The sequence below is a fragment of the Carettochelys insculpta genome, chromosome 1 (genome assembly GCF_033958435.1).
Source record: "Carettochelys insculpta isolate YL-2023 chromosome 1, ASM3395843v1, whole genome shotgun sequence".
Classification (NCBI taxonomy): Eukaryota; Metazoa; Chordata; order Testudines; family Carettochelyidae; genus Carettochelys; species Carettochelys insculpta.
Window position 1 is genome coordinate 27,956,028 of NC_134137.1, and position 26,740 is coordinate 27,982,767.

Genomic DNA, 26,740 nt, shown 5'->3' on the forward strand with positions numbered 1-26,740 from the left:
ATGCAAGGGGAGCACAAGGTAAGGCAGGACAGAAGCTGCTGGAGCCCCCAAATTCGGCTTAGTGCACTCTGGCCCCTGCCCTCAGCACAGCAGCTGCCGCAACCTGCAGCCTCAAGTTGCAAACTCCTGGGCAGCTGCCACAGTAGGTGAGCCCACAATAGCTGCAGCCTCAGTATTGCCTGGAGCACAGCGAGAGCAGATGCTCAGGAGCAGTGCCCACCAGTGACACTGTGGAACAAGGTACCAGCTGACCTGGGCACCAGAATATACTCGCACAGGGCTCCAATGAGCCATGGATTTAAATACTGCCCTACTTTTACCCCAGCCCTGTCCTATGTCCTCATTTCCACTGCCTCCTTCTATTCCATCCCCTTCCATTCACCACTGCCCACCCCAGACCCAGCCCTTCCCTCTCCTTCACCCCATTCCCTTGACCCCTTCTCTTCCTCCTGCCCTGGCCCATCCCCCTAACTCTTCCATCCCCCACCTCTTCCCCTTGCCCCGTCCCACCTCACTTCCCCACTGCCTCTTTCCCCCACCCCACCATTCTTGCCCCCTCCCTCCCTGCCTATGCAGGTGAAGCAGGACGGTTCCAAGCTTGCAGATATTGGGGTGGGGGGTGGGCACAATGGACTCCTTGTCCTCTGCCTATGCCTCAGTCCTACATCCCTTTCCCTTGCTGTCTCTCAGGACTTCAAACTACCCCCACCGCCAATCCCACCCCCAGCCAGGCTCCCTCTGCCTAGAAGAGGAGCCATCAGAGGAGTCGAGGCTGGGAGCTGCCATTACACCCAGAGCCTGCTAGACATGCCTCAGCAGGAGCCTTCACCCAACACTAAGGCAAGTTTCTTTTATTAAAAGGGGGGAGGTAAATGCCTCACACTTTTAAACATTAACGAGCCACTGCCCCTTTGTCTGCTTGCCACAGGTCCTGGTGCTCATGGGAGCCAAAAGCCTCCACCTGGTCTGGGTGCTGTGTCGCTAGGAGACAGGAACACAAGCTGGGGGCTCTTCTTGCCCCCCCTCCCCCCACCTTCACCCAGGGCAGGCAAAAGGTCCAGAGCTCCTTGGGCATGCTGGACCACCTCCAACAGCTAACCAGGATGGGGTGGGGCTACGGGGGGAAGAGGAGCAGAGTGCAGGGCCACACTTCCAGCGTTTGTGGAGTCCCCAAATTGACCCACATCCCTGTGTTATTCCACCGCTGCCTAACAATATCTGGAGCTAGCAACCCCCTCCAAGCACACTCAATGGCTACGTCTACACTAGCCCCAAACTTCGAAATGGCCACGCAAATGGCCATTTCGAAGTTTACTAATGAAGCGCTGAAATGCACATTCAGCACTTCATTAGCATGCGGGCGGCCGCGGCACTTCGAAATTGACGCGGCTCATCCCGACAGGGCTCCTTTTCGAAAGGACCCCGCCTACTTCGAAGTCCCCTTATTCCCATCTGTTCATGGGAATAAGGGGACTTCGAAATAGGCGGGGTACTTTCAAAAAGGAGCCCCATCGGAATGAGCCGCGCAGTGGTGAGCTGCGTCAATTTCGAAGCGCCGCGGCCACCCGCATGCTAATGAAGCGCTGAATATGCATTTCAGCACTTCATTAGTAAACTTCGAAATGGCCATTTGCGTGGCCATTTCAAAGTTTGGGGCTAGTGTAGACATGGCCAATGGGTGTCAAGTCTCAAAAGTGAATTCTTTATTGTTTGGCTTCAGTGGGACAGCAGATGGCAAGGAGAAAATATTCACCATCCCTGCTATAGCAGATAAATGTTTATGATGCCACAACGATCTGCTAGTTAAGCTGATTATTTTGTTTTGAAAAGCTGAACTAAGACCACAATATCACTGAGGATGACAATCCTACAAGGACTATGAACAGCTATTGAATATCTGTGCTATCAACAAAATTTCATTAAGAATATACAGGTTTCTTAAAACTACACAAAATCAATCACTGCCAATGTGCATCAGTCATAGGCAAACACAGTTTAACTGTAAGTGCTGACAAGGACAGAGTGTTCAGCCATGTTTCCAATAATCATGATTAATACATGCTTGGAGACAGCCACTTGAATCAGGCTTTTACCAGAGCTACTGAAGGCTACCTGTCCCTGTCTGCACTTACAGATAAATTGTCTTCACCTGCACCTGTTGCTGGTAGACATTCATACTGCAGTTAAGGCAAAAACAATGCACAGTAAAGCATTCCACTCACTTTAAAAGTCAAGTTCTTGTGTCAAGCTCTCTCGTACTCACAGCAGACCAGAGAGACCAATCCAACAAAAGTGAAGTTCTAAATGCAGTACAGAGATCTACTATTACATTCAGCTGACAGAGGGGCTAATGTTTTTGTCTCTCTAGCTACAGCCGTTTTCCTGTGACTGTCTTTGCAGGGACATCCCCGAATCTTACCAATGTATTGGGAAGCCTCAACCTTATTTGCATGTACAGAGCAAATATGTGAATTCTCCAAAATCAAAGTAGCAGTAGTTGGTGACATTTCAGCTTCTATCTGCGCACCTGACTGCTACAGTATAGTGAGTTTGGAGGGGGCAGGGAGCATGAAAAATATTTCTTCCTTACAGCCCTCTTCTACTTCAGGATATGGGTCAACATCATGAGATTCAATCACTTGAGAGTGAAGAGCTGCAAAGATACAACCACTGCAAAACAATGTTAGGCACAGTGAATAGGGGGGTACCTTTACTCTCCTTCTAACGTATTGAAGGGAACAGCTACACAATGGGAAATTTCAAAGAAAAAACAATTTTTACAACCAGTTACAAGTTTTACTGGACTGTAATGAAATCAGAGGTTACTGTGTGCCTACCCAACCCCCTGCTGCCTGCTATGGAATTCCAGAGACCTGACTGTGTGCCTTATTCTATGTATAAAATACAGGCCAGCATTTTCCCAAAATTATCTATAGAATGAGACCCCATGTGGTGAATTTGATATAGTACCTTTGAACGCTTTCTGAAAATCTGCACAGTCTATATTCCAGACATGATCGCCTTTGGCTGTTTCTGGACTGAAGCCTACGAACTCCTTAATTAGCCTTATAAAAAACACTTACCCGCATGGAATAATTGCATGTGGGCACAACCTGAGTGACAGATGTTTAAGAGTCTAATTCTCAAATTCCCATTCTACACCCATGTCATCACCTCTTCCCTTAATCTGTATATTCTGAGGCAATTTCAGGACCAGATCAAATAGCAGACTCTCATTCATCAGAAGTGCTTGTGAGACAGCCAGATATGTTTGGAAAATCAAGATTCATACAGGCAAATATGCTGGCATTCAATCCTAAAGTAGGGGGTTTGAATACATCTGGATTCCATGGTATATTATATGTAATCTGAATTAGGAGCCAGACCCAGAGCTGGTAACAATCACCCCAGCTCCAAAGAACTCAGGGCAGTCTACACTACAGGGGGAGGTCAAATTAAGGGAGGTCAGTGGGAACCAGTGCTCCCCATGTCAACTTCCCGTACTCATAATGGGGAGCAGAAGTACCATGGTTGACGGGGACTCCCTGTAAGTTCAATTTAGTGTCCCTACTAGGCACACTAAATCAAACTCCAGAAGACTGACTGCAATAGGGTCGATCTTCCCTATATGAAAGATGTACCCTCAGTGAATGATTCTCAACAGCAGGACTCTTGAGTAACCTAAGTACGGAACTTTTTTGTACCGTGGAGCTCTGGACTTGGGGCCTCCAGCTCTTCTAGTTAGTTCTTCCAGGGAGAGAGTTTCATACTCCTTATATGTTGTTGCTCTCCATGATTTCTGAACAGTATTGATAGCTTTCACGAAGTCAAAGTTGTGTACAAAGGGCCTCCTTGAAAACCTGCAGACAATCAGAAACAGTACAGTAAGAGAAAGGTTTGGCCTGAGGACTACACACTAATTATTCAACTGCTCTGATTAGGAAACTTAACACTTTACCACTCAGTTAGGAGCAGGCTCTTATAAGCCAACTAGAATACTGAGGTCAGCTCTATACTACTGACCTATAACTTCATCACTCAGGCTTATGAAAAATCCACACACACTACTCAGCGACATATTTATATCACCCTAACCCCTGGTGTGATGTTACTGGACTTTTACAATAAATATGAAACAATTTCTGTAACAATAGTATTAAATTTGTGCCAAATCTTGTACCTAGTGAGGTGTCTAATGAAAGCTGGTGATTCACTGAAATCTGTTTATGCTGCTTACATGTCTATATCATGTTCATATGTGAAGTTATATGTATTGGCTCTGTACCTGTATTAAAAATGTTTTAGTGCTGGGATTCATAATGGAAGTTGTGGTCACCTCCCAGCTGGGAAGATTGGTTAACAGGGACTCCGACTTCAATCCATATATCAGGAATTTGACTGAGACATGTTTTTTTTCCCCTCCATATGGCAAGTGTATAAAGAGAAAGCCAGCACTGGCCTACTTGTGTTTGTTCCTTCAGTCCTGAGACCACAGTTCTCAGCCTCCATCTTGGGAGCATTTTGCAAGAACATCTATGCTAGGAACTAAGCCTATATGGACTGGGAACCCATCCCTCAGAGGATGTTTTTTCAGAGGCTTTCAAGGTAGCAGCTTTCACCATCAGCTGTGGCCTGCATCAAGTGATTTGACTGATGTAAGTAATGCAACTACTTCAATAATCTCTCTCTCTCACCTTATGCTTTCTTTCTTTATTAATACACCTCTAGATTTTAGATTCTAAAGGACTGGCACAGCTTGCTGTTTTGGGTAAGATGTATGTACATACTGACCTGGAAATGTGGCTGGTCCCTTTGGGGGCTAGAAGAATCTGTGTAGATTTGGTGAAATTGGTTTACATAACCTCTCACCTCAGTAAGGAAGGTTCCTGGTTTGGGCATAAGAACTGCTGGAGAGTCTCTGAGATTTGCTTGTGTACCCCTTGCTAGTCAGGAAGCAGCAAAGGTGCTTTTTGTGGCTGGCTTGGTTTGCCTGATAGAAGAAGAAACCCCAATCTGTGGTGTAAGTGGCCCAGGTTTTAAGTAAATTGCCTGCGTTTGGATCTCTTAGCAGTGGTCAGGAAACCTCCTGCCTATTACATCTGGTATAGACAGGTTCTTGCTGAAATAGTTACCACCTGTCGGAGACACAAATTAACTGTGCTAATGGGAAAACTCTCTCCATTGGCTTGGATTGTCTTCATTGAAGCAATACAGCAGGACTGCTGCACTGGTGTAGAATAGCCCATGAAGAGGTGAAGAAACAAATATGAAGCCAGTTATTTCTCCCCTTTTACCTTAAGTAGTCCCAGTGATTTAAAGAAGGTATTACATGGGACCATCTGCCTGAAATGACTATGGATTTAAGATTTAAATTCAGAACTTTTCCTCTATTCCTTGAATTTTCAGAGAGCAGGGAAGGCCACTTCCTAAACTTATAATACCTAGTGCTTTAGATCTTCAGTCTTAATCCTTCTATTCTATTAGGACTGGGTTGATGGTAGATTAAGATTCAAAGTTTGAGTATACCCCTGACAACAAACTGCACAATCAGACTAGATTATTTAGAGGTTCTCCAACTTTTTGAAGTTGTGAATCAAATCTCAACCCAAGGCTTGACTAAAACAACCTTTCCTTCCATTTGGATTTGGAAATATATAATATCCAATGATCACAGTAATTCCTTAAATTGAAAAGCAAGGACGTTCACCATGTTGCTACTAACAACTGGCACAAATGCCCAACACTGGACAACATTAATTTGCAATAATCACAGACATCTTTATTGCTATGGATTCTGTACTTTTAGTACAGACACCTGCAGATCTTTTCAAAACAGATTAAATGTACATAAGAACATAAGAACATAAGAATGGCCATACTGGGTCAGACCAAAGGTCCATCAAGCCCAGCATCCCATCTGCCGACGGTGGCCAATGCCAGGTGCCCCAGAGAAGGAGAACAGAAGACAAGTGATTTATCTCCTGCCATCCATCTCCTGCCCTTGTTATGAAGGCTAGGGCACCATACTTTATCCCTGGCTAATAGCCATTTATGGACCTGACCTGCAAAAATTTATCAAGCTCTTTTTTAAACCCTAATAGAGTCCTGGCCTTCACAGCCTCCTCGGGCAAGGAGTTCCACAGGTTGACTGTGCGCTGTGTGAAGAAAAATTTCCTTTCTGTTTTGGAAGAAATGAAAATGGAAAACCTATCCACTGTACTGCCCCATCACCAACATTCCCACTAATGTTTTCCATCCACGTGCAGATTTTTTTCCATTTGTAGGTGGAATGAATTTTATATGCATCAAGGCATGTGCAAATATGTACCATCAATAGAAACAAACAAACAAAAATCCTAGCTGCAGGTGCTCTGCCAATCAGCTGGGCAGCATTTGAACCTCTCCTTGGATGGCCACATAACTGCACAGGTTACAGGAAACACTGCCTGTCATGACTACTTGCCTCCCTGAGGCCTAAGGAATTTAGTTTCATCTGAACCACAAACTTACAGTGAAACTATAACTTTGTATCTTGCCCCAGAGCCAGTATTTTAATCAGGAACTTAAAGCACAACTGCTGCTGTCCCTGTATTTCAAAATGAAAAGTCATCCTCCATTCACTGTATACTTACTTTCCACTTGGTTTCTGATGAGGGAGTTGATTCACGTGAATGCTGGAGGGAGACGGAGAAATCTTCTGTCCAATAAAGCATGCCCAATTATGGCCTAGTACATCATGCACCCATCCTGGGAAGGTCTCATGGCAGTAACTGGTTACATTTTGGCCTTCCTTTTTGTACTGTAAACCAAACAAACTCTGTTAGACAATGTACAGTTGCATTAAGACTCCTGTGCTGATGGGGTGATGCCTGAAATCTACACTAAGACATTCTCCATAAAACAAGTACAGCTAAGATCTTGCCAGTTATACGCCCTGTTTCAGCATGTTAAAATAGTGTGTCTGGAGGACATACACTGTAGTACACATGCTGGACTACATCCCTGACATTGATGGCAGCACTCCAGACAACCCCAGGAAAGAATGACGGACCAGACGACCAATGAGAGAGGCTCCTAAACCCATGCCTATGGCTTTTCCCTGTCAGACTATGCTCTGGGGCATCGCCACACCCGATGGAAAAAGAGGGGCAACTCAGAGGGCCTGCAGCAAGGATCTTGGTCAGGGGAAGCACTGAACTCTTCCTCCTGATGGCCTTTGATCTGATGACTTGGTCTTCAACAAGGGACTTGGTCAGGGGAAGCGTCGGCTTCCTTTTTCCTGATGGACTATGTTTTTGGTCAGGGGAAGCATTGGCTTCCTTTGCCTGGAGACTGTGTTTATGAACCGTGACAAGGGACAAAGTCAGGGGAAGCCTCAGCTTCTTTTATCCAACAAACTGTGTTTATGGACTATGATGTGGGACAAGATCAGGGGAAGCACTGGCTTCTCTTACCTCATGAACTATCCTTTCTATACAGAAACTGAGCGGGATGGAAGAGGATGGAAATCAGACCCTATCACTGGGTGCAATCCCACCAAACGAGGTGGACTCTCCCCTGCCTTTTGAGTGGTGCCCACCTGGACACTTATGGACTAAAAAGTTTTCAATTCAACCACGATTCACACAACGTGGGACAAGGCCGGATGACACAGATGGGCAACAAGGGATGAGAAAAGATGAGGGACTGGGTAAGGGGGAAGCATCAGCTTCAATTCACCTGACAAACTATCTCTAGAGGGCTACTTTCCTCCTTCTTACATAGGCCACAAGATCTGAAAGGATGGACAGATCCCAACACGGGGAGTGCTGCACCCATAACCATAGGTGCTCTGCTGACTTTTGGACCACACTACCTTATGGGTGATGCCCCCTGGACAGTTTATAGGCTCTTATATAAAATACCTCCTATTTTTATCCAAGATGAGGTGGGTTACGCCTCAGGGCGTTCTCTTTAAACTATGTTTGATTTAATCCTGTTTGAGACCCCCAGATCTCAAATGCTTTATTGCATCAAATGTACCTTTGCTATTACTTGTTAGAAACTTTAGGTACAATAAAATTGAATCTGTTCTTATCAGTGCATGTGGGGAATGCATTCTGGATATCCTTCCACAAAGAGCTAGGAGGAAGGCTGGCCAATCAGCCACCGGACAGAATCCTGTCCCTAAAATAAAGTTCATCTTAGGAACTTGTTATGGGAAGACAATCAGGCCTTAATTTGGCTTCTGGAAATGGTGAAATGCAGTTGGTTGCTATGGTTACCAACCAAGTCCAAATCTGCTACAAACTGGGTTAAAGCCACGAGTATAGGCAGTGCATTAGCATCCTCTGCACTCTTGGTCCTTCAGTACTGTCGCAATATGATCAGTGAAAGAACAGTGGCAAAACATACTTTGTTTGACACTGCTTATTGAGGGGCTTGCTTTTTCCAGGTCTCAAGGGAGATGGAAAGAGAACAGCCAACATCTCTTGCTACAGTGAGTCAGACAGTACAGCAACTCCCAGTTTTTCCATTTCAGAGAGCTGAACCAGGAAGAAAGTTTTCCCCTAGTCCATGAGTAGTGTCATGGGCATGTAAGGAAACAGGTTCACCTAGACAGCTTAAAAAAAATAAATTCCAAGTATGTTGATTCAATGAAGGCAACTTCAAAGAACAGTACAATGTGTTCCTGGAATTCATTTGCATATAAATGCTGTATAGATTTGCTAAACACAAAATACTATTTCCAATGCATTTAAATTTCAGTGCTTCCCTATTGCTCATGTTATTTCTAAAAGCCAACATCAATGTAATGTTATACCCTCCGGAACTTCACCAGTTAAAAGTAGGGTAGAGATTAAGTTATCTAATGAGATCAGTCTTCACACACTGACCTAGCACTCTAGCATGCTTGCTCTGATTGGCTTTATATTAAAACTCTGATATCTTACCTTCTGTATCAGCAGGGCTCTGGGAGCAGAATACTCCGTCAAATAAGTGGTGCTGATGAGATTCTGTTTAGGACCAATTTACACTAGTGTCTGGGGAAACACTGCCAACTGTGTTGCATGGTAAATTGTCTCAGAGGGCTAGCCATGTTAGTCTGTTCCTCCTCCCCCGCATATAAAACCTGGATTCTAATTGTCTACTCCATCTGAAAATCTGATGAAGTGGGTCTTACCCACAAAAGCTCATTACCTAATAAATGCATGTTAGTCTTTAAGGTGCTATAGGACTGCTTGTTTTTTGTCACTGTGTTGTCACCTGACTTGTAGCTCCTTTCTTATGGAGCAGAATCAACTTAACAGTGCCTCCAGGGCATTCCACAGCCCTGCTCAGTCCAAAGACACTATCAGAATGTGATCAAGTCCCACTGATATCAAATATGGGACAACGCTGTAAACCAGCTGAAGTACATTTTGTCATAGCCAGGGCTTTAGCCACTGCTATCTACAGACCCTCTAAGACGTAAGTGAAAGGGAGTGGCTGCAGGTTGAAGAAGTAGTCCCTCAGGGATAACCCAGACCAGGGAGAAGCGAACTTTTCACACTGGGCCCCATATTTCATCCTTGCAATTAGCAGAGTCCTCCCAACCTGTCTAATGTAATCCAAACCAATGGAAATTTCCATTATGTTCACATGAAATAAACCTTTTAGTATGTGTAAGAAAATAAGTCTGTTGAATGTAAAAAATGTATTAATTGTATTACAATTAACTATGTTAATTAACTACTAATCTACAGATGTAAATATACAAACATAAAAACTAACATATTTCAACATTTTTAATGGACAAGCCGATTGTACTGAGCCCCCCTTTTGAAATTTCACACCCCCTTGAGGGGACCCACCCCCCACTTTGCTCACCCCATCCTAAACAACGCAGCTAATAAGAGAGGAGGTGGTAGGAGTGTTTGTCCTAGAGCAAGGGAAAGGCACAGCTTAGCCTCCGTGTGTGCTTTTTCTCTGAAGTTATGGTGTGAACAAGAGCCATAACACATTCAGTCAGGAGCAACACCACCATGTAGTAATGAGAGGGCCTGACAATCAGGCTTGATGTAAAGCTAAAGGCCTGAACAACAGTCAACGCTTTGTTCATATACAGTAAAGCTAAAGGCCTCAAGCAGGAACAACATAGGGTTAAAGCAAAAATAGTGAGCTAGGTAGATTCTGCTGACAGGAATACTGCAAGAGACAGAGCTGATAAATCACAGGGCCTAAAAGCACATAAAAGCACCCAGTGCCAGGTACCCAGGGATACACATAAACACATCCTGCTTGGTATCATACACTCCCTACAAGGCTTACATAGTTACATCAAGGGGGTCGACTTATTACAAAGAAGGGGTTGTACCTGGGGTACATAATGTACACGTAACTTGTTTGTACCCGAGTATAAAAGTGTATGTCATACTGAATGTACCACCTGCTTTAGGGTACAGTACTGGGGCAGTCCACACCCCTGAAAATATACCGAGCCATCGTTGTGGTGTATACAAGCACCAACATAAAACTGTAGACACCTAATCTAAGTGCCCTGGGGGGGTTGGAGACCATATGTCAACAACAATAAAACCTGCTTCCAGTGCCTATGTACCTCGCTTGATTTGTGGCTCTTGGGGGCTCTCCGAGGTCTGCAGTGTCGGCTAACTGCAAAGTCTACACTGCTGTCCAAAGAGAGCACGTTGGATGTCCGAGCACCACTCTGCTAAATATACTCAACTACACCCCATGCAGCAGCTCACATGAGTGTGGAAAAGTATAGGGAGTTCAGCCAGCCAGGAAATGGAAGGAGACTTCCCAGTAAACTGGGGTGCAGGAGAGGTTTGGTTTAGAGCAGCAGTAGGTCACAATGCCAGGACTGGCTTAGACTTGCTGGGGCCTAGGGCCAAAGCCCAATGGCTTCAGCCTGGAGCATCAGGGCTCACATTACACGCCCCCTGCCTGGGCAGTGGAAGCCCTTGGAGCTTGGCTCCAACCCCAGCCTTACTCTTTGGCAATGCGGACTGGGTAGGCTCAGGCCTGGGTCACACCTCCTCAGGTCACATAGCAGTTTCTGTTGTTAGGAGAGGGATCATGGTGCAAGGAAGTGTGAGAACCTCTGGTTGAGAGAAAGTGCATGTGGAGTGGGAGGAGGGGGAGCTTCTTGGCTCAACCAGGCGCAAAAGCAGCTGCTGCTGTTTAGTGGGAATTTCCTGGGAAATCTGCCAGTGGAAGGAGGCTGCACTGAGGTCCCTGGACAGAGGAGGGGAAAGCAAAAGGCTGGCTGGCCTTAGGGGTGGGAGCTCTGTCATGGGGGCACCATAGTCAGGAGACAGAAAGCTTGGCAGACTCGGGGTGTGAAGCCACAAAAGGGAGCGCTCAAGGGCAACAGAAACTGGAGGAGAAGATATTGAGACAAGGGGGCAATGTGGGGGGAGTAGCCCAGTGGGGCAGGGGCACCGTAATGCAAATTCACCCAGGGCACTGTTTTCCCAAAGGCTGGCCCTGTTGTATTCATCCCATCTCACTGTGCCTGAAGGCAAAGAAATGCATTCTGCTGGATATGCTGGGAAGTGAAAAGGGACGGTGGAGGATTTCTTCTGCAGTCCAGAGGGATTCTCTACCATGAAGCCCATACATTCTGTATCACAAGTGTCAAATTAACAACTTTACAATGATAAACACTCACTTTGAGTGCAAGTACCTGGCTCTTTGTAATAATAGTCTGAATATTGCTACTTATGAAAAGTATCAACCTTGAACCTTAGCAGTTCATATGCCATCTGTTTGTCACCTTCAAGCCAGATATAGGTCCACGGGATTTGTCTCATGTTCAAAACAGGTTGGTGGCAACACTGGACTTTAACAACCATGTTAAAGAGCCGAAGTGAATGTATTATCTTCAGTTGTGTGAATGATTCCATTATTCTGGTTCTGATCTACGTCTGCTTAAAATAAGCCTGCTTGAGAGTATATTCTGCTATGCCAGTGCTGCACTGAGACACAATACTCATTTTAAAAAGGAAGGTTTTAAAGTTCCAGTTCCTATGGGTTTAAGACATGATTTTTTTTTTGTATTTTTAATTTAATCTGTAGTTTTCATTTAAGTTCACAACATTTCAGTGTTGAGTATTCAAATTTATTTTACATTACGAGGCAAGGAAAGGGGGAAAAATACCTAAGGCTGCTGATCAGAAAGACACGAGTCACTTGGGAATTTCACAGTCTCTTACTGTAATAAATTATTTACGGTGCAGTTATACACTAAGCTGTTCCGTGCATCTGAATAAAATCTGTCAATGGTAGTCATCTCTAAAGACTGAGTTTTAAGTTTGCCTAAAACCAATGAAACCCCTAACCGGATCCAGAGTGAAACTATTCAGTTCCAAAATATGGGTGGACCCACAGCAAAGGGAATAAAATGGGGCTTGTAACATCTTGGCCCCGTCTACACTAGCACACTATGTTGAAGTAGCCTATTTCGATGTAAGAACATCGAAATAGGCTACTTCGACACCTATTGTCTACACGTCCTTCAGGGCTGGTGCCATCAACATTCAATGTCGAAGTAGCGATGGAGAATGTTGAAAGGAGCCGCCCCGGAAGGAAATGCAGAGCATCCACACACACATGCACTCCCTGTCAAATAAGGGGCCAGCAAAGCCCCAAGCCGCTCCCGTAAAGGGCCCCTCCCAGACATACTCAGCCTGCACAGCACAAGATCCTCAGAGCCAACAACCAGTTACCGACCCTGTGCACGCAGCATGGACCCCCAGCTGCAGCAGCAACAGCAGCAGCCAGAAGCCCTGGGCTAAGGGCTGCTGCACGTGGCAACCATAGAGCCCCGCAGGGGCTGGCCAGAGATTCTCTCAACCCCTCAGCTGATAGCTGCCATGGATGACCTCACTATTTCGACGTAGCAGGATGCGGATTGTCTACACACACCCTACTTTGACGCTGCACATCGAAGTAGGGAGCTATTCCCATCTTCAGACGGGAATAGCGATTTCGACGTCTCACCGCCTAACGCCGATTTCAACATCGAAATCGTTCACAGCACGTGTAGACGCGTCGCGTACTATTTCGACGTTGTGCCAGCTACTTCGAAGTAGCCAGCTAGTGTACACGCAGCTCTTATGTTTTTTCATCATAATTTATAAGGAAATCCCAAAGCTTTTATCACCGAAAGAACACAGGGAGGCAGTTTTAGATGATTAAAAGGCAGGTCCTGTTGGACCTAGGTGTGGGGTAGCTTGTGACTTGACTTCATTAGGAAACCGGATGTGTTAACTAGTTAACTTGTTAATTAATGTGTTTGAAGATTTAATGTACATAAGGCAAGTTGTAATTTTAACATGGCTTAGCTCAGTGGTTCCCAAACTTTTCAGCATCATGCCCCTCTTTTGATTTTTGAAAAATCCTCACGCACCCCCACCTCTTCTTTATCCTCATCCAACCCCTCCTTAACAAAAACATCAATCTGTAATTTAAAATAAACACAAAAATTAAAAATAAGTACAAATAGTTTTTCTTGTCCCCTTGCGGTTGCCTGGTGCAGCCCCAGCTGGCCAGCTGCCTGAACTGACATGCCAGCCGCCCCCTGCCTGAGGCCTGTGCTGCTAGAGCTGCCTACCCGCCAGCTGCTGTGGCCAGCCGCCCACCTGCCAGCTACCGGGGTCAGCTGCCCGCCTGCCTGCCCGCCCTCCTGCCAGTCGCTGGGGCCCAGCGCTGCCAGGCCCAGCTGCCCACTCACCAGCTGCCCCAGCTGTGGGCCAGGCTCCCGAGATGCCCACACTGCTGGAGCCAGCCACCCACTTGCCAGCTGCCCAAGTCACCTGCCCGAGCTCCACACTGCCAGGGCCAGCCACCCACACACCAACCTGAGCCACCCAAGCCGCATGCTGCTGGGGCCAGGAGCCTGAGCCCCAGGCTGCCAGGGACAGCTGCCTGCCTGCCAGAGCCCCATGATGCTGCGGACAGCCATCCAAGCCCCACAAGCCCCGCAAGCTGGCTGCCTCAGCCCCCCTGCACGAGCCCCTCCCTTCTCTTCCCCCAAAGCCAGGCACCACCTTCCCCCGACTCTTACCCACCCTCCTCCCCCACCCCTCCCCAACCCACACTTATTCACCTTTGCAGGAGGCAGTTAGCTCCATGTGGGTCTTCGCTGGCTGCCTGCTTTTTATAGCAGCTGCACCAGGTCACCCACATAAAATGGCAGGGGATGAGAGCGGAAAGCAAATGTTGGCTCTTTCTTTGGGTTGGGGCAGGGGAGAGCTGAGTCACTTCATGTCCACCCTGGAATTTCTTCATGGCCCCCCAGGAAGGCACACTCCCCACTTTGGAAAACCATGCCTTAGATGGTCAAAGTAAACCCTAAGATGAGTTAAGAATGTCTTGCCTTCCTAAGGCTATGTTTACACTAGGACAGAGGATGGGCTTTTAGCATGTTAGCTAACACCAGGGGCTAGTGTAAAAAAGTCACACTGTGGTTTTAATACTAGGGCTTACCTTGGCCAACTAACATGTTAAGACCACAGCTTGCCTTGTCTACACTAGGATCTTCTGTTAGCCAATATGCAAACCCACATTTATCATCAAGTGTAGAGACAGCCTAAGAACCAAAGAGACTTTTAATCAGCATTTCTGCCCCTTCACAGCTAAAGCAAGATATACACAGCCAGTCCACCGAAACATGGGAAGGTAATTTTACAGTCCTCATATCTGAGATACAAAATAACAAAAAAGGTCTAAAAACCCCTAACGGGCATACTTCATACATAATACAGGAGTCCAAAAGAGAACAATTTATTAAAATCCTTAAGTCATCTTTAACACATTAATTACCTTGCTTACAAATTGGATGAGAAAATAGAGTGGCATTTTACCGAGGCTCTCTACAGTACACAGCTGTGTCGAAGCAGCCATTTCCTAAAAGATGGACAGTGTACACACAGTTTGTTAGCACCAACAAAAGCTTCCCATCTTCCCCAAGCAGCATTTGCTTTACCACCATTTCCACTAGTACATGCAGAGAAAACGGCTGTCAGTTAATACCACACATACGCGAGTGGTTGCCAACTTCTTTATTTTCAAGACTTCTTTTTCCAACAGAAAAACTACAGCCTTAACAATGTCTGTGATGCCTCTCCCTTATTGCTCAGCCCTGGACTTCTTCAGAAGAACTGCTGCTAGAGGGCAGTCAATAAGGTGACAAAAGAAGGCACAGCACTGTCCACTAGAGGGCATGGCATCAAACACATAATGCAGCATTAAAATCCCACGAGATCTTGCTACTTAATTGGATTTAAGCACACAAATTCACAGATTTTAGAGCCAAAAAGGAGCCATCTGAAGATCTAAATTGCCTTCCTGCATACACAGGTAGAATCATACCCAGCACCTCTTATGGTGGAGAAAATGTTCTTCGCTATTATGTAAATGAACACCAACCAGTCAAACAACTAGGCTATGGTTACATGAGACAGTTTTGTCAACAAAACCCCAGTTTTGTCAACTAAACTGGTGAAATGTCCACATACAAAATGCGTTTTGTTAGCAACTTGTTAACAAAACTCAGCACTTTAATCAGCAGCGTTCTGCCTCTCGGCCAGGAGACAACGCTGCTGTTGACAGATTCTGTGGACAAAAGAATCACGTGGATGCTCTGGAGAAGCCTTATCTCGACAGACATGGTGGCCAGGACAATGGGCAACCCTGTCTGCTGTTCTTCTGGGTGCCCGTTTTGCTAGAGAGCGGCTGGGCACTCCAGCTGCTCTATCAAAAGAGCGGAGCACTCTTCTGATTGGCTTTTGCATGCGGCTGCACTCTGTCAACAGAAGTTTTGTCAGAAAATCTCTTCTGACAGTCAGTACTGTCAACAGATCTCTGTAGTGTAACCATAGCCCTACTAGCTGAACTACAGGCTCCATAAAAATGCATCCACTCTTCATATAGAAAGATTCCGAGTGATGCAGACTTTACTCATGCTGTGATACTCTGGATCCAGAAAGTAAATTGACCAGAAGGAATCAGCTAACCTGTATAATGCAGGCCACAGAGATTCATCAAATGAGTCTTGAGTTAAGCCCCTAAATTCAGGTTCAGAGCACATCTAGATTTAAAAAAAAAAACATCCAACCATTGGATATTGTCACACCTTTGCAAGATTGAAATAGTCCTTTAATGTCAAATTTTCTTCCTGTGTAGGTAACTCCATATTATATAATTAAAGTTGTCTTACTGAGCTTCTTATATTTCCCATTATGAAGCATGTTTTTCATTTACATAGATGTTCTCTGAAACCTCTAAGATTCAACGTCCTTTTTCAAGTGAAGAGAGCAGAACTGAACACAGTACGTATGTCAGCAGGAAGCATACCAACCCTGCCCAAAGGGACACAATACTGTCTTCCAGCGTCTCATCCATTTTCCCCTTATTTAAATATCCAAGGATCATTTTAGTTCTTTTCCTGAATTACATAAACATTTAAAAGTTTTGGCACCTTGTTCAGAGACCAGCATGGAATAATTATGCTAAATCTAAGGTCTTTAACAAAGACTAACGTCTTTAAAATTTTCCTCTCATTTTTACCTTTTCTCCTGCGAAATTTATAGTGAGATGCTTAAGATTTTTATTGACAGAGACCTATTTTTTATAGCTGCAATAGGACTCCAGGGCATACTAATGGGCAATGCATATCTACATGTTGACAGAAAGAGATGTTACTCAGAGAAATATCTCACTGCACCCTGCTGTCTAATATTAGATTACACTACCTATACAAATGTAAACCAATGGTCACGAAATGCATTTGTGCACTGGCACCAGGGGAGCACTTGAAGAGACCAGACAAGTATTTTGCAGAAGATGGTAGTTTACTCCTGAATATATTTGTATTTCACACTTTAAGTCTAAGCAAACAGCGGGTACATGTTATTAAATCACGACTCAGAAGTCAACCCATGACAAACTATTAATTTCAACTGATTGAAAGATTAACAGCTGATCCATGAATCTAATGGTCCAAACCAAGGGTTAAGGTGCTTTCAAATTTCAAATCTTGCAGAAACATACCTTATTTCTTTGACAGATCCTGAAGTCTAGGCCCACAAAAAGCTATCACTTGCTGCAAATACTCAGCATGAACTATGTTGATGTCTTACACCAATGACATCTGACTTATCCTAACACTGGTTCCAGCAAGTTTCTGTCTTGTTGGGGGTCAGGCCAGTTTGCAGACACTTAGCAACTAGACTCTTTAACCATTGTTCTGTACTCCAGAATCTAAACTCTAGTTTGAATAAATTAAAGTTTACTGTGTCATTTTTTAAAACAAATTGGACTTTGACATGTTTAAAAACACCTTGATATAAAAAGAAGGCCTTAACCCTTTACCCCCTTTAAATTAAAAAAATTATAAATATCAGAAATTCCAAACTTTAATCTTCCCTGATTTTGCTGGAGGACGTGTGGGGCGGTAGGGTGGGCTCAGAAGACATACATTTTGAAGGCAGGAACTCTTTTCTAGATTCAACATCTTTGCCTCCTTAATTAAGAGATAAGCTAATACATGCTACTCGTTGAGGCGAAATAGGGGTCACCAAAAACTAATATAAAAGATTTAAACACTGACTAAATTCTTCCCCTCTTACTCAGCTTTCACTTTCCATGGGTATGAATATCAAAGAGCTAGCTGTGTTAGTCTGTATCTTCAAAAACAACAAGAAGTCCCGTGGCACCTTTATTATTTATTATTACTATTATGGCATCTGTTAGTCTACAAGGTGCTACTGGACTTCTTGTTATTCTATGGGTACCTCTTCATTATCCAGAAGGCTGACTGGGTCAGGGTTGATCTTCCAGGGTTCAACTTCACATACTCCCACTATCAGGGTTTGACAGTTGACCCCGTACTCTTCAATCTTGTGAGGAGCAAGGGAGATCAATGGCAGAATTTCCCTCGTCAGCCTTCCTCAGCAAGGACGGACAGGTAAGTCAATTGTAGGTGTGTCAATTCCAGCTGTGCAATTGCCATAGGTGGAACTGAGCATGTACAATCAACTTTAATGTCTAGTGTAGATCTGCGCTAAGCTCTGGTAATGTCACTGTTTTACTCCAGTTATCATGTGCTAAGTTCAAAAGATATGAATTTATAATGTGACACAAGCACTGAAAATTCACTTTGCTTTTTTTTTTGTTTAAAAAAAAAAGCACCACTGTTCAGGTCCTAGGAAGAAAGGGCACAAACTAATTTTCCTCTTGGCAACTCACCTTTAAGAGCCTGTTCTTTGTGACTGCAAACATCAACTTTTTAAATGCAAGTCATGCGTCCTTGATATGGAGGGCTGTCTCAACATACAAATTGACAAACAGTTCTAAGAAATGGGAAGTGCTCACAGTCATACCAATGGGGTGTTGACTAACGTCCTAATTCAAACATCAACTGTGGCGAAGCTATTTTGATAAAACAGCTGAGAAATGAGACAGGCCATTATATTAAGATCTCTGAGTTGCATCGAGTTTGGCATCATGAGAGAGCTGAAGTTCTGGAGAACAACCATTATTTTATCCCCCAGATCCTTTCCTACTCTTTTAATACTGGAAAGTTCGAAATTGTTTATTACACAGGATAACGGATAATCTTTAGAAGAGAAGCTACATTACAGAAGTCAGTTCCAATGAGATCTGTTTGACATAGTGCAAGCTGGATTCAACATGTAGCATGTAGCAATCTTATGTGGGTCTAGATTTCAGGACCTGTAGAAGAAACAAGGTACATTCTTAAGAAAGTTGCATGACACTTTCAGCAGTGGGCACCTAGAAAATTTATTAAGCTCAATTTTAAGGGGCTTAATCATATTAATCACCTTCAGAATGGACAGCAGAGCTACCTGCCTTATCTTTACAGTGGTTGAAAGCCAGTATTGACTCCTATAATGTGATAGGAGTGACAGCCCAAACGCTTGTCTTCCCACCCCTGGTACTGCTACACCGCTTCAGAAAAGATGCTACTCTGCTGATGAGAACACTTCTTCCACTAAGGTGGTTAATCCACCTCCCCGAATGATGGCAGATAAGTCAATGGGAGAATCTCTCCTGTTGACATATGCTATCTACACATGGGGTTAAGGTCGGTATAGCTACCTTGCTCCTGGGATGTGGATTTTTCAGCCCCCTGAACAAATTAGTTATACCACTTTAAGTCTGTAGTATAGGTACAGCCAAGTTAAATACTTCTTTTTTTCAAACAGTCAATAGGCTGCTATCTATCTTGTGACCTGCATGTCTTAAGAGACCACTGCTACAAAAAGCTTTCTATTGCATATGTACAATAAATATTCAGTGTAAAGCCCATGACGTGGGACAAATGGGAGTTTTGCAAGAATGTACCAGGACTTTACATTTCTAACTGAGTCAAACCTAAGGAGGGAGGGGGAGAGTAAGATTCTAAAGGAGGTCCTACACAAAATGCTACAGACAAACAAGCCATCCTTTGCTAGGCATTTACACAAACTACTGAAAGCTACAAAAATTTTTAGATAAGCTCACCCAGTCCATTCCTTTGGAGTGGCAACTCATTTCCCCACAGTGCCCAGGCGTAAGAACAAATGACTTGTAAAATCAGTGAGATCCTAAGAAAATTTTACAGTGGGTGACCGTAAGTAGGTTACAAAAACAAAGGAAAACATTTCACATATTTAAAAAAGAAATCAACAGGCATGTATGGAGGCCAGACCTTAAGGCGAAATACCCCCATCATATTCACCGTATACAAGCCCACAACATTTGTACTACTAAGTTATATAAATATTATGCCCATTTTACAGAAAAAGAGCAGGGGTCAGAGGTTAGTGAACTACCCCCGTACAAGCTGCAGTTAGTTGCAGTTTGCTCTGTGTAAACTAGGGGAAACATTGTGAACCATAACCTGGTCCATCTAGTTTGGTATGTTGACTCTGACAGTGACTAGTACAAGATGCTTTACTTTGGAGGAAGGTTTAAGAACCCTGCAGTGAGCACGTATATAATAATGTGTCCTCCCACCCCGCCCCCTCCCCACACACACAGGTCAAGCATATCTGTGCCAGTCTAGTTTACCCAAGAACCTGACCAAAGATGGCTGAAACCAGAGTAACTTTGACATACAAAGGCAAAAAAAAAAAAAAAAAAACACCTCAGTTTTGGGAGCAGTCCTAGGCTCAGTCCTGTACTTCTATCAAGGTTCCATCTTAGCTTAGAATCATAGAATTATAGAACAATAGAGCTGGAACAGACCTAAAAGGCCATCAAATAAAGCCCCCTGCCCAAGGAGGACCAAACCCATCAGATCAGCCCAGCCAGGGATGGAGACTCCACTATTTCCCTGGGTAGACCATTCCAATGCTTCACCACCCTCCTAGCAAAATAGGTTTTCCTAATGTTCAACCTTGACCTTCCCAACCGCAACTTGAGACCATTGTTCCGTGTTCTGCCATCTGTGACCAGCCTCTTTGCAACCTCCCTTCAGTAAGTTGAAGGCTGTTATCAAGTCTACCCTCAGTCTTCTCCTTTGCAGACTAAACAGTCCCAATTCCCTCAACCTTTCTTCATAGGTCATATGCTCCAGCCCCCTAATTATTTTGGTCGCTCTCTGCTGGACCCTCTCCAATGTGTACACATCCTTCCTGTAATTGGGGGCCCAGAACTGGACACAGTACTCCAGATGCGGCCTCACCAAAGCCTAATAAAGAGGAATAATCACTTCTCTGGATCTATCGGCAACGCTCTTCTTGATGCAACCTAATATGCCATTAGCCTTCTTGGCTACAACAGCACACTGTTGACTCATGTCCAGCTTCTCGTCCATCACAATTCCCAGGTCCTTTTCTGCAGAACCACTACTAAGCCAGTCGGACCCCAGCCTGTAACAATGCTAGGGATTCTTCCAGCCCAATGCAGAAGTCTGCATTTGTCCTTATTGAGCCTCAGCAGATTTCTTGTGGCCCAGTCTTCTAATTTATCTAAGTCACACTGGACCATTCCTACCCTCCAGCATATCTACCTCTCCCCCAGCTTAGTGTCATCTGCAAAGCTTGTCAAAGGAGCATTTGTCTTTGTTGCTAAGTCTTACACCAGCTGACAAGGAGATGGCAGTAAGACATTCTAGTGGTGAGGCAGCCTTCATGTTGGTATACTGCTCTTCCAATATGCAACTTCTTGAAGATGAACAGAGGTGAGGTGACAGGACCAGCTTTACGCTTTAGAGCCATAGTGTCCCACACACTAGCCACATGTGGCTATTTGGCTGGCTCAGTGTGGCTAGTTGGCTTGAACAATAAATATATTTTCAGAATAATGTGGCTAGTTTGCTGGATCAGTTGCCACTATAGTGATTACTGCTTCAGAACTAGTTGGACGCCACGGCTTTAGAGGTCTAATTTCTGATGGTATAAGTGAAAAAGTAACAAATCTATATATTAGAGTATGAGCTCAAATTAGCCACCTAGTGATGGGTGTAACGCTTAGCTGACCCAAACAGAAACCTTCTTTATTTTAATGAAATTTATCATCCTGTGTAGATCACAGAAGTGGCCAGGTCTCCTGTTACAGACATGATGGTAGCACTATATAAAGACAGTTAAGATTCTTCTATAATTTCAAGACAAAGCTGTGTTTTAAGCAATATCATGGGATGGCTGTAATTGGATCCAATGATGTTGAGAAGTTTACAACACGAATAGGAGCATAAAGGCTAGTTAAACCTAACTTGGGTTTAAAAACTAGTTTTCCAGGACATTTAATTTCTAATCCCACCCCTTTATCATGGGCTGTTTGTAGACTCAAGCGTCAGTGCATGTTTTATTTGATCTTTTGCTTCCAGGTTAGTTAGCACTTCTATTTGTCTCCCTCTGCAGCACTTCCATATACAAAACACTGACAAAAAGAACAAGAAAGAGAACTGAAAGGGAAGAACTCAAAGAGGAGGAATGACCTTGCAATGTTGGGCAGTAATTTTTTTTTGCTGCCAATGAGCTGTGAGGTCCCATAATTACGGTGAATTGTATCTTGTTAATACTTCCCTAGTCGTCTACCAAGCATTCACTTGTAGCAACTACAATAAAAAGTTTTCAACTCGTAGAGAGACATTTAGATATAAATTTTTGCCATGAAAATTCGCTCCTTTTGTGGAGATTATTAAGACACCAATATTTAACCCTTGCTCTCTGAAATAATCCCAGCAAGAGTAACATTGCCTGTGTTAACACGCTGCATTCGAAACAGGGAAGACTAAAACTTGATCTACAAAAGAAAAGCAAAGTTCCTTTGTGCTGCTCTTCTTTATGCAGACTAAAGTCTTGTGTGTTTTTCATTAAAAACTGAATTTTTGTTTGTCCCATTTTACCTGTAGAACTTTGTATCCCTAAGCATCATTCTTCTAGTTGCTACAGGTTGAATCTATCTTGTCTGGCTCCCACAGGACCTCACTGGTGCCAGACAAGGGAATTTGCCAGATGACAAGCAGTCAATATTTTCTAACACATTACCAACATTCCCTCTCCTTAGTGGGTTCTAAGAAGATATTTAGGGGGCAAATTAGAGCTAAATAACAGCACAGAACCATGAGAGCCAGGACAGGTGGCTGTAAACAAGCTATATGAGACCACAGGAAACTTGGCTACATGCATGACAAGTGGTCATCTGGCTAACTAAAGTCATGCTTGATTATGGAGTTTGTCGGACGAGAGAGGTTCAACCTGTACTGAAACCAAGTAACTGAAGTAAGCTGACAGAGGAAGTGATTTTTTTTTCTTTCAAACTGTTTAAAAACTCTGTTTGAACATGTGACTGACATCTCTTGGACGACACACCAGGACTGAATTGAGGACCTCCAAAACTAAAAGCATGACTTGCTACACTTTAAGTGAAAGAGCAAGTCTGTGCAGCTAGGGGCTGTAATTACTTATTCTCTCTGGATCAGCAGTGGGTGGGGGCACTGGTGCTAGAACTATGGGTGCTGAGGGTGCTTTATTCATTAGAGTTTAGCATTTGGTTCAGTGACTCTCAGCACCCGCCCCAATAAGCAAAATTGTTCCAGCACCTCTGTGATGGGAGGGGAGCACCTGTACTGACTGGTGGGTCATGTGTACACTGAGATAGTGCAACTACTGGACAGAAGGAAAGAACTTGCTAAACATTCAGAACTCATTCCCTGTCCATTTAAGAGCTGGAGCCCATCTTTGGATTCCCCAGAGAGACAAAGAAGAGAAGAACTGACATTCCCAGATATTCTAGAGTAAAGCAGAACAAAACAGTCAACTTTTAGGTCTTCTTTAAACACCATAAAGTTAAAAATGACACAAACTCTCAATTTTGCTCTCTGGCATCACCTATTATTTTCAGTTACATCTAAACACTTCTAAAAATCAATATTAACATAGTATTTTGTGTATCAGCTTGGGATGTCCTGAACATTTTAGACTAGGCAAGTAGCATGCCTGGCAGTTTGAAATTAAGACTCAGGTAGTTAATTTCCTGAAGATTTTACAGCAGAAGATAGAGTGGACCAGAACAAAAACTGGTGCTTATTTCCCCCCACTGATTTCAACTGAGCCCTGCCAATTTGCATCAGATGGAAATCTGGCCTAGCTGGCTCTGGATATGAAACAGACTGAAGCTATGAATCATGGATGTGCAAACCTATAGGAGTGACATGCCTTTCCCCTGCAGTATGTCAGGAGGTTACGTCCCTCAGCATCTTAAACTTTCCCACTTGCAGCTGTTAAATAGGAACACCACCTCCAACCTCATTCAGCTAGTCTATGTCTACATGGCCAAGTTATCTTGCAATTACAGCAGTTATTTCAAAATAACTTTGGCATTGTCTAAATGATGCACGCAATTTATTTCCAAATAAATTTTAATTAACAGGTGTGTTACTTTGATTGAGGTAAACCATGCTTCCTGAGGAATAATGCCTATTACAAAATAGGCCATAATGGACTCCCACTGCACTATTTCAAAACAGCACTATGGACCTGGAAATGCTATTTCAAAATAGTTGGATGATATTTCAAAATGAATTTTGCAAGTGATTGTGTGATTCTGAAATAAGATATTTTGAAATAAGGCTGTTGTGTAGATGTAGCCCTACCGCAGAAACTGCAAAATCTTGTCTGCCCCTAAGAAAAAGGTGCATCAAGAGTTGTGAACACTCAAGTTATGTCTGCATGAGACATCTTGCAGTGTACAGCTGCGCTGCTGTAAGGACTCCCACGCAGCCACTCTATGTGGACAGGAGACCAGACTCCAGACAGGCGAGAGGACTCCCTTCAGCATATTTCCACCACCCCTCACAACTGGCAGAGGCTATATCAGCAGTCGAGCGTTCTCCTGCCTTCTGAGTAGTATCCACACCCGCATGTGTGTTGATGTAATTTCTGTTAATCTGGGATGTTTTTTCGACCTTGAGCAACATAAGCTTCATTGACAACAGCACTAATGCAGACATAGCCTAAGCATCTACACTACTTCTCATGGTTTCCAAATTATCTTTGCCTTCCTCTTATGAACTGTCCCAGTAATTGCTTTTAGAGACGCCAAACATAAATGGGACTTATTCAGAGGTTCTAACTTGCTTAATGATCAATTCAACTAATCCCACCTGCTGTGTGTGAGAATGAAGACTTTAACCCAGGTATGTCCTGATTGAGTCTGAAATACTAATAGTCAGCAGTGGTCTAGCCCAGTGGTTCTAAACAAGCACTCCAGAGCCCCTGGGATGGGGTGGGGGGGAGGCACAAGCAGGATATGCATAGGATAAGGCAGGGTGGGGGGTGTAGAAAGAGGCAAGCGGGACTGCCACTAGACTCATTGGGGTCCAGGGCAGAAAGCTGAAGTCCCACTAAATGAGGCTGAAGCCTGTGGCCCAGAATCTCACCAGCTGGGACTGAAGTCAAAGTAACTTAACCTCTGCAACACCCCCTGTAACATGGGGCCCAGGCAACTGTCCTTGCTTGCTACCCCTTAAGGCTGGCCGCGGCTTTTATATGAAGAAAAACTTTTGTGGCACAAGTGTCCTGTGGAATTTTTACAGTGTACTGGGAAAGGGGGGGCACTCAGGAAAAATAAGAAGATTCAGAACCCCTGTTCTAGCCTCGTTAGTCAATAAGCACATCTTATGTCTCCCAAACGCATCTGCCAGACCAGGAATGGCGCAAACTACCATGGAGTAAGGAGTCTCCGATTTTTTTCCTCTGGATCTCAAATAGCTTCATTCCTCTTTGTTCAAACATATATTTGAGGAATATTCAGAATGCTCATTAGGTAGCAATTGCGCTAACATTTCAAGGCACTAAGCGAGCTTTCATAAATACTTAAGAAGAGATCAGATCTGGTGTTTTTACTAATCTCCTTTCAATGGTTCTTTGACTCAGTCAGTGCTCTGCAAATGAACTTTGATTTTACAAGAGCCACCTATAATCTCCTGTTGATGCTACTGGAGCAGCACTGTTACCCAGCAACTCTTGCACCAGGGAGCCTCTCTGTTGAAATGCAGGTTGTTTACATGTCTGTGGGAACCCACGTGCTTGTTTCTACAGTTTATCAAGATGTAACCTGATAACTGACTTGTCTCAACTGCTCACTTTATTGGCTCTTGAAGCAATGCTTCACATTTAATGTGAAAGACATCAGCCTAAGGAACTCATTGTCTGTGTGGCTCTAATATTTCTCCTAAGCGTGTCTACCAAGGTAAGTAACACTATTATGTTCAACTTTGGCAGGTGGAATTTATAGTTCAGTGCTCGGCACATGAACGTAAACGAGCCATTGTACTGGGCTCCATTATCCCAGCAAAGGCAATAAGTCATAATTCGTGGTGGAACGTGGAATGACTTTCATAAATGGTAATTAAAGCTTAAGTAAGGATTTAATTTTTCATTATTCAAGAAGAACTACAATGAAAAGTAAACATAACTAGATTTCATTCTTTACTACTTTATAATTTTTTTTTAACTTCATGGATTTCGGGGTCAGATGGAATGATTATGATAGCCTAATCCAGGGATCAGCAACCTTTCCAAGGTGGCGTTCTGAAATTTAGCTTTTTGACTTCAGTTTATGGACGGAGTGTCAGTGATACTTTTTAAAACCACTAACAGTTCTACTTACAACAACTTTATTAATAAAGATGCAGAGCTTTACCATTTAGATCCTGGTTTCCCAAACTGGTGGGCATGCCCCCCAGGGGGCACGAAGAAATTCCAGGGGCAGTGCCCCCCTGCCATTCCCCTCACTCCAGAAAAGAGCCAGACTTTGCTTCCAGCTCTCAACTCCTGCCATTTCAAGTGGGTGACCCAGCACAGGTGCTATAAAAAGCAGACAGCTGGCGAAGAGCCAAGTGGAGCCAGCTGCCTCCTGCAAAGGAATGTGGGTTTAGGGGTGAGGTTGGAGGAGGAGGATGGAGTGAGATGGGAGCCTGGGGAGTCTGGCTCGGAGGCAAGGGAGGAGGAGGGGTAAGAGCAGGAGGGGACTGATGGTGCCTGGCTTTGGGGGAAGGTAGCGGCTCGGGCAGGTGGCATGTGGGACTCAGGGGGCTGGTCCCAGCTTGGGTTGCTTAGGCTGGTGGATGGGCAGCTGGCCCTAGCGGCATGGGGCTCAGGTGGCTGACCCAAAGCTTGGATGGGCAGCTCAGGCAGGCAGTTGGCCCCGGTATCCAGCAGGCAGATGGGTGGCTCTGGCAGTGCAGGGCTTGGGTGGATGGGAGGCTGGCATGGGCAGCTCTGGCAGCTGGCATGGG

General features: G+C 44.3%; 1 protein-coding gene across 1 annotated transcript in view; it reads right to left on the reverse strand.

Annotated features, from left to right (window-relative positions):
• Positions 1 to 26,740, reverse strand: part of CTSC (cathepsin C) — a 47,965-nt gene that overhangs the window by 14,164 nt on the left and 7,061 nt on the right. Inside the window, exons 3-4 of the mRNA XM_074983940.1 lie at positions 6,633 to 6,799; positions 3,705 to 3,860 (exon numbers count right to left, since the gene is read on the reverse strand). Coding sequence (XP_074840041.1) covers positions 3,705 to 3,860; positions 6,633 to 6,799 — 323 coding nt within the window. The remainder of the gene's footprint in view (positions 1 to 3,704; positions 3,861 to 6,632; positions 6,800 to 26,740) is intronic.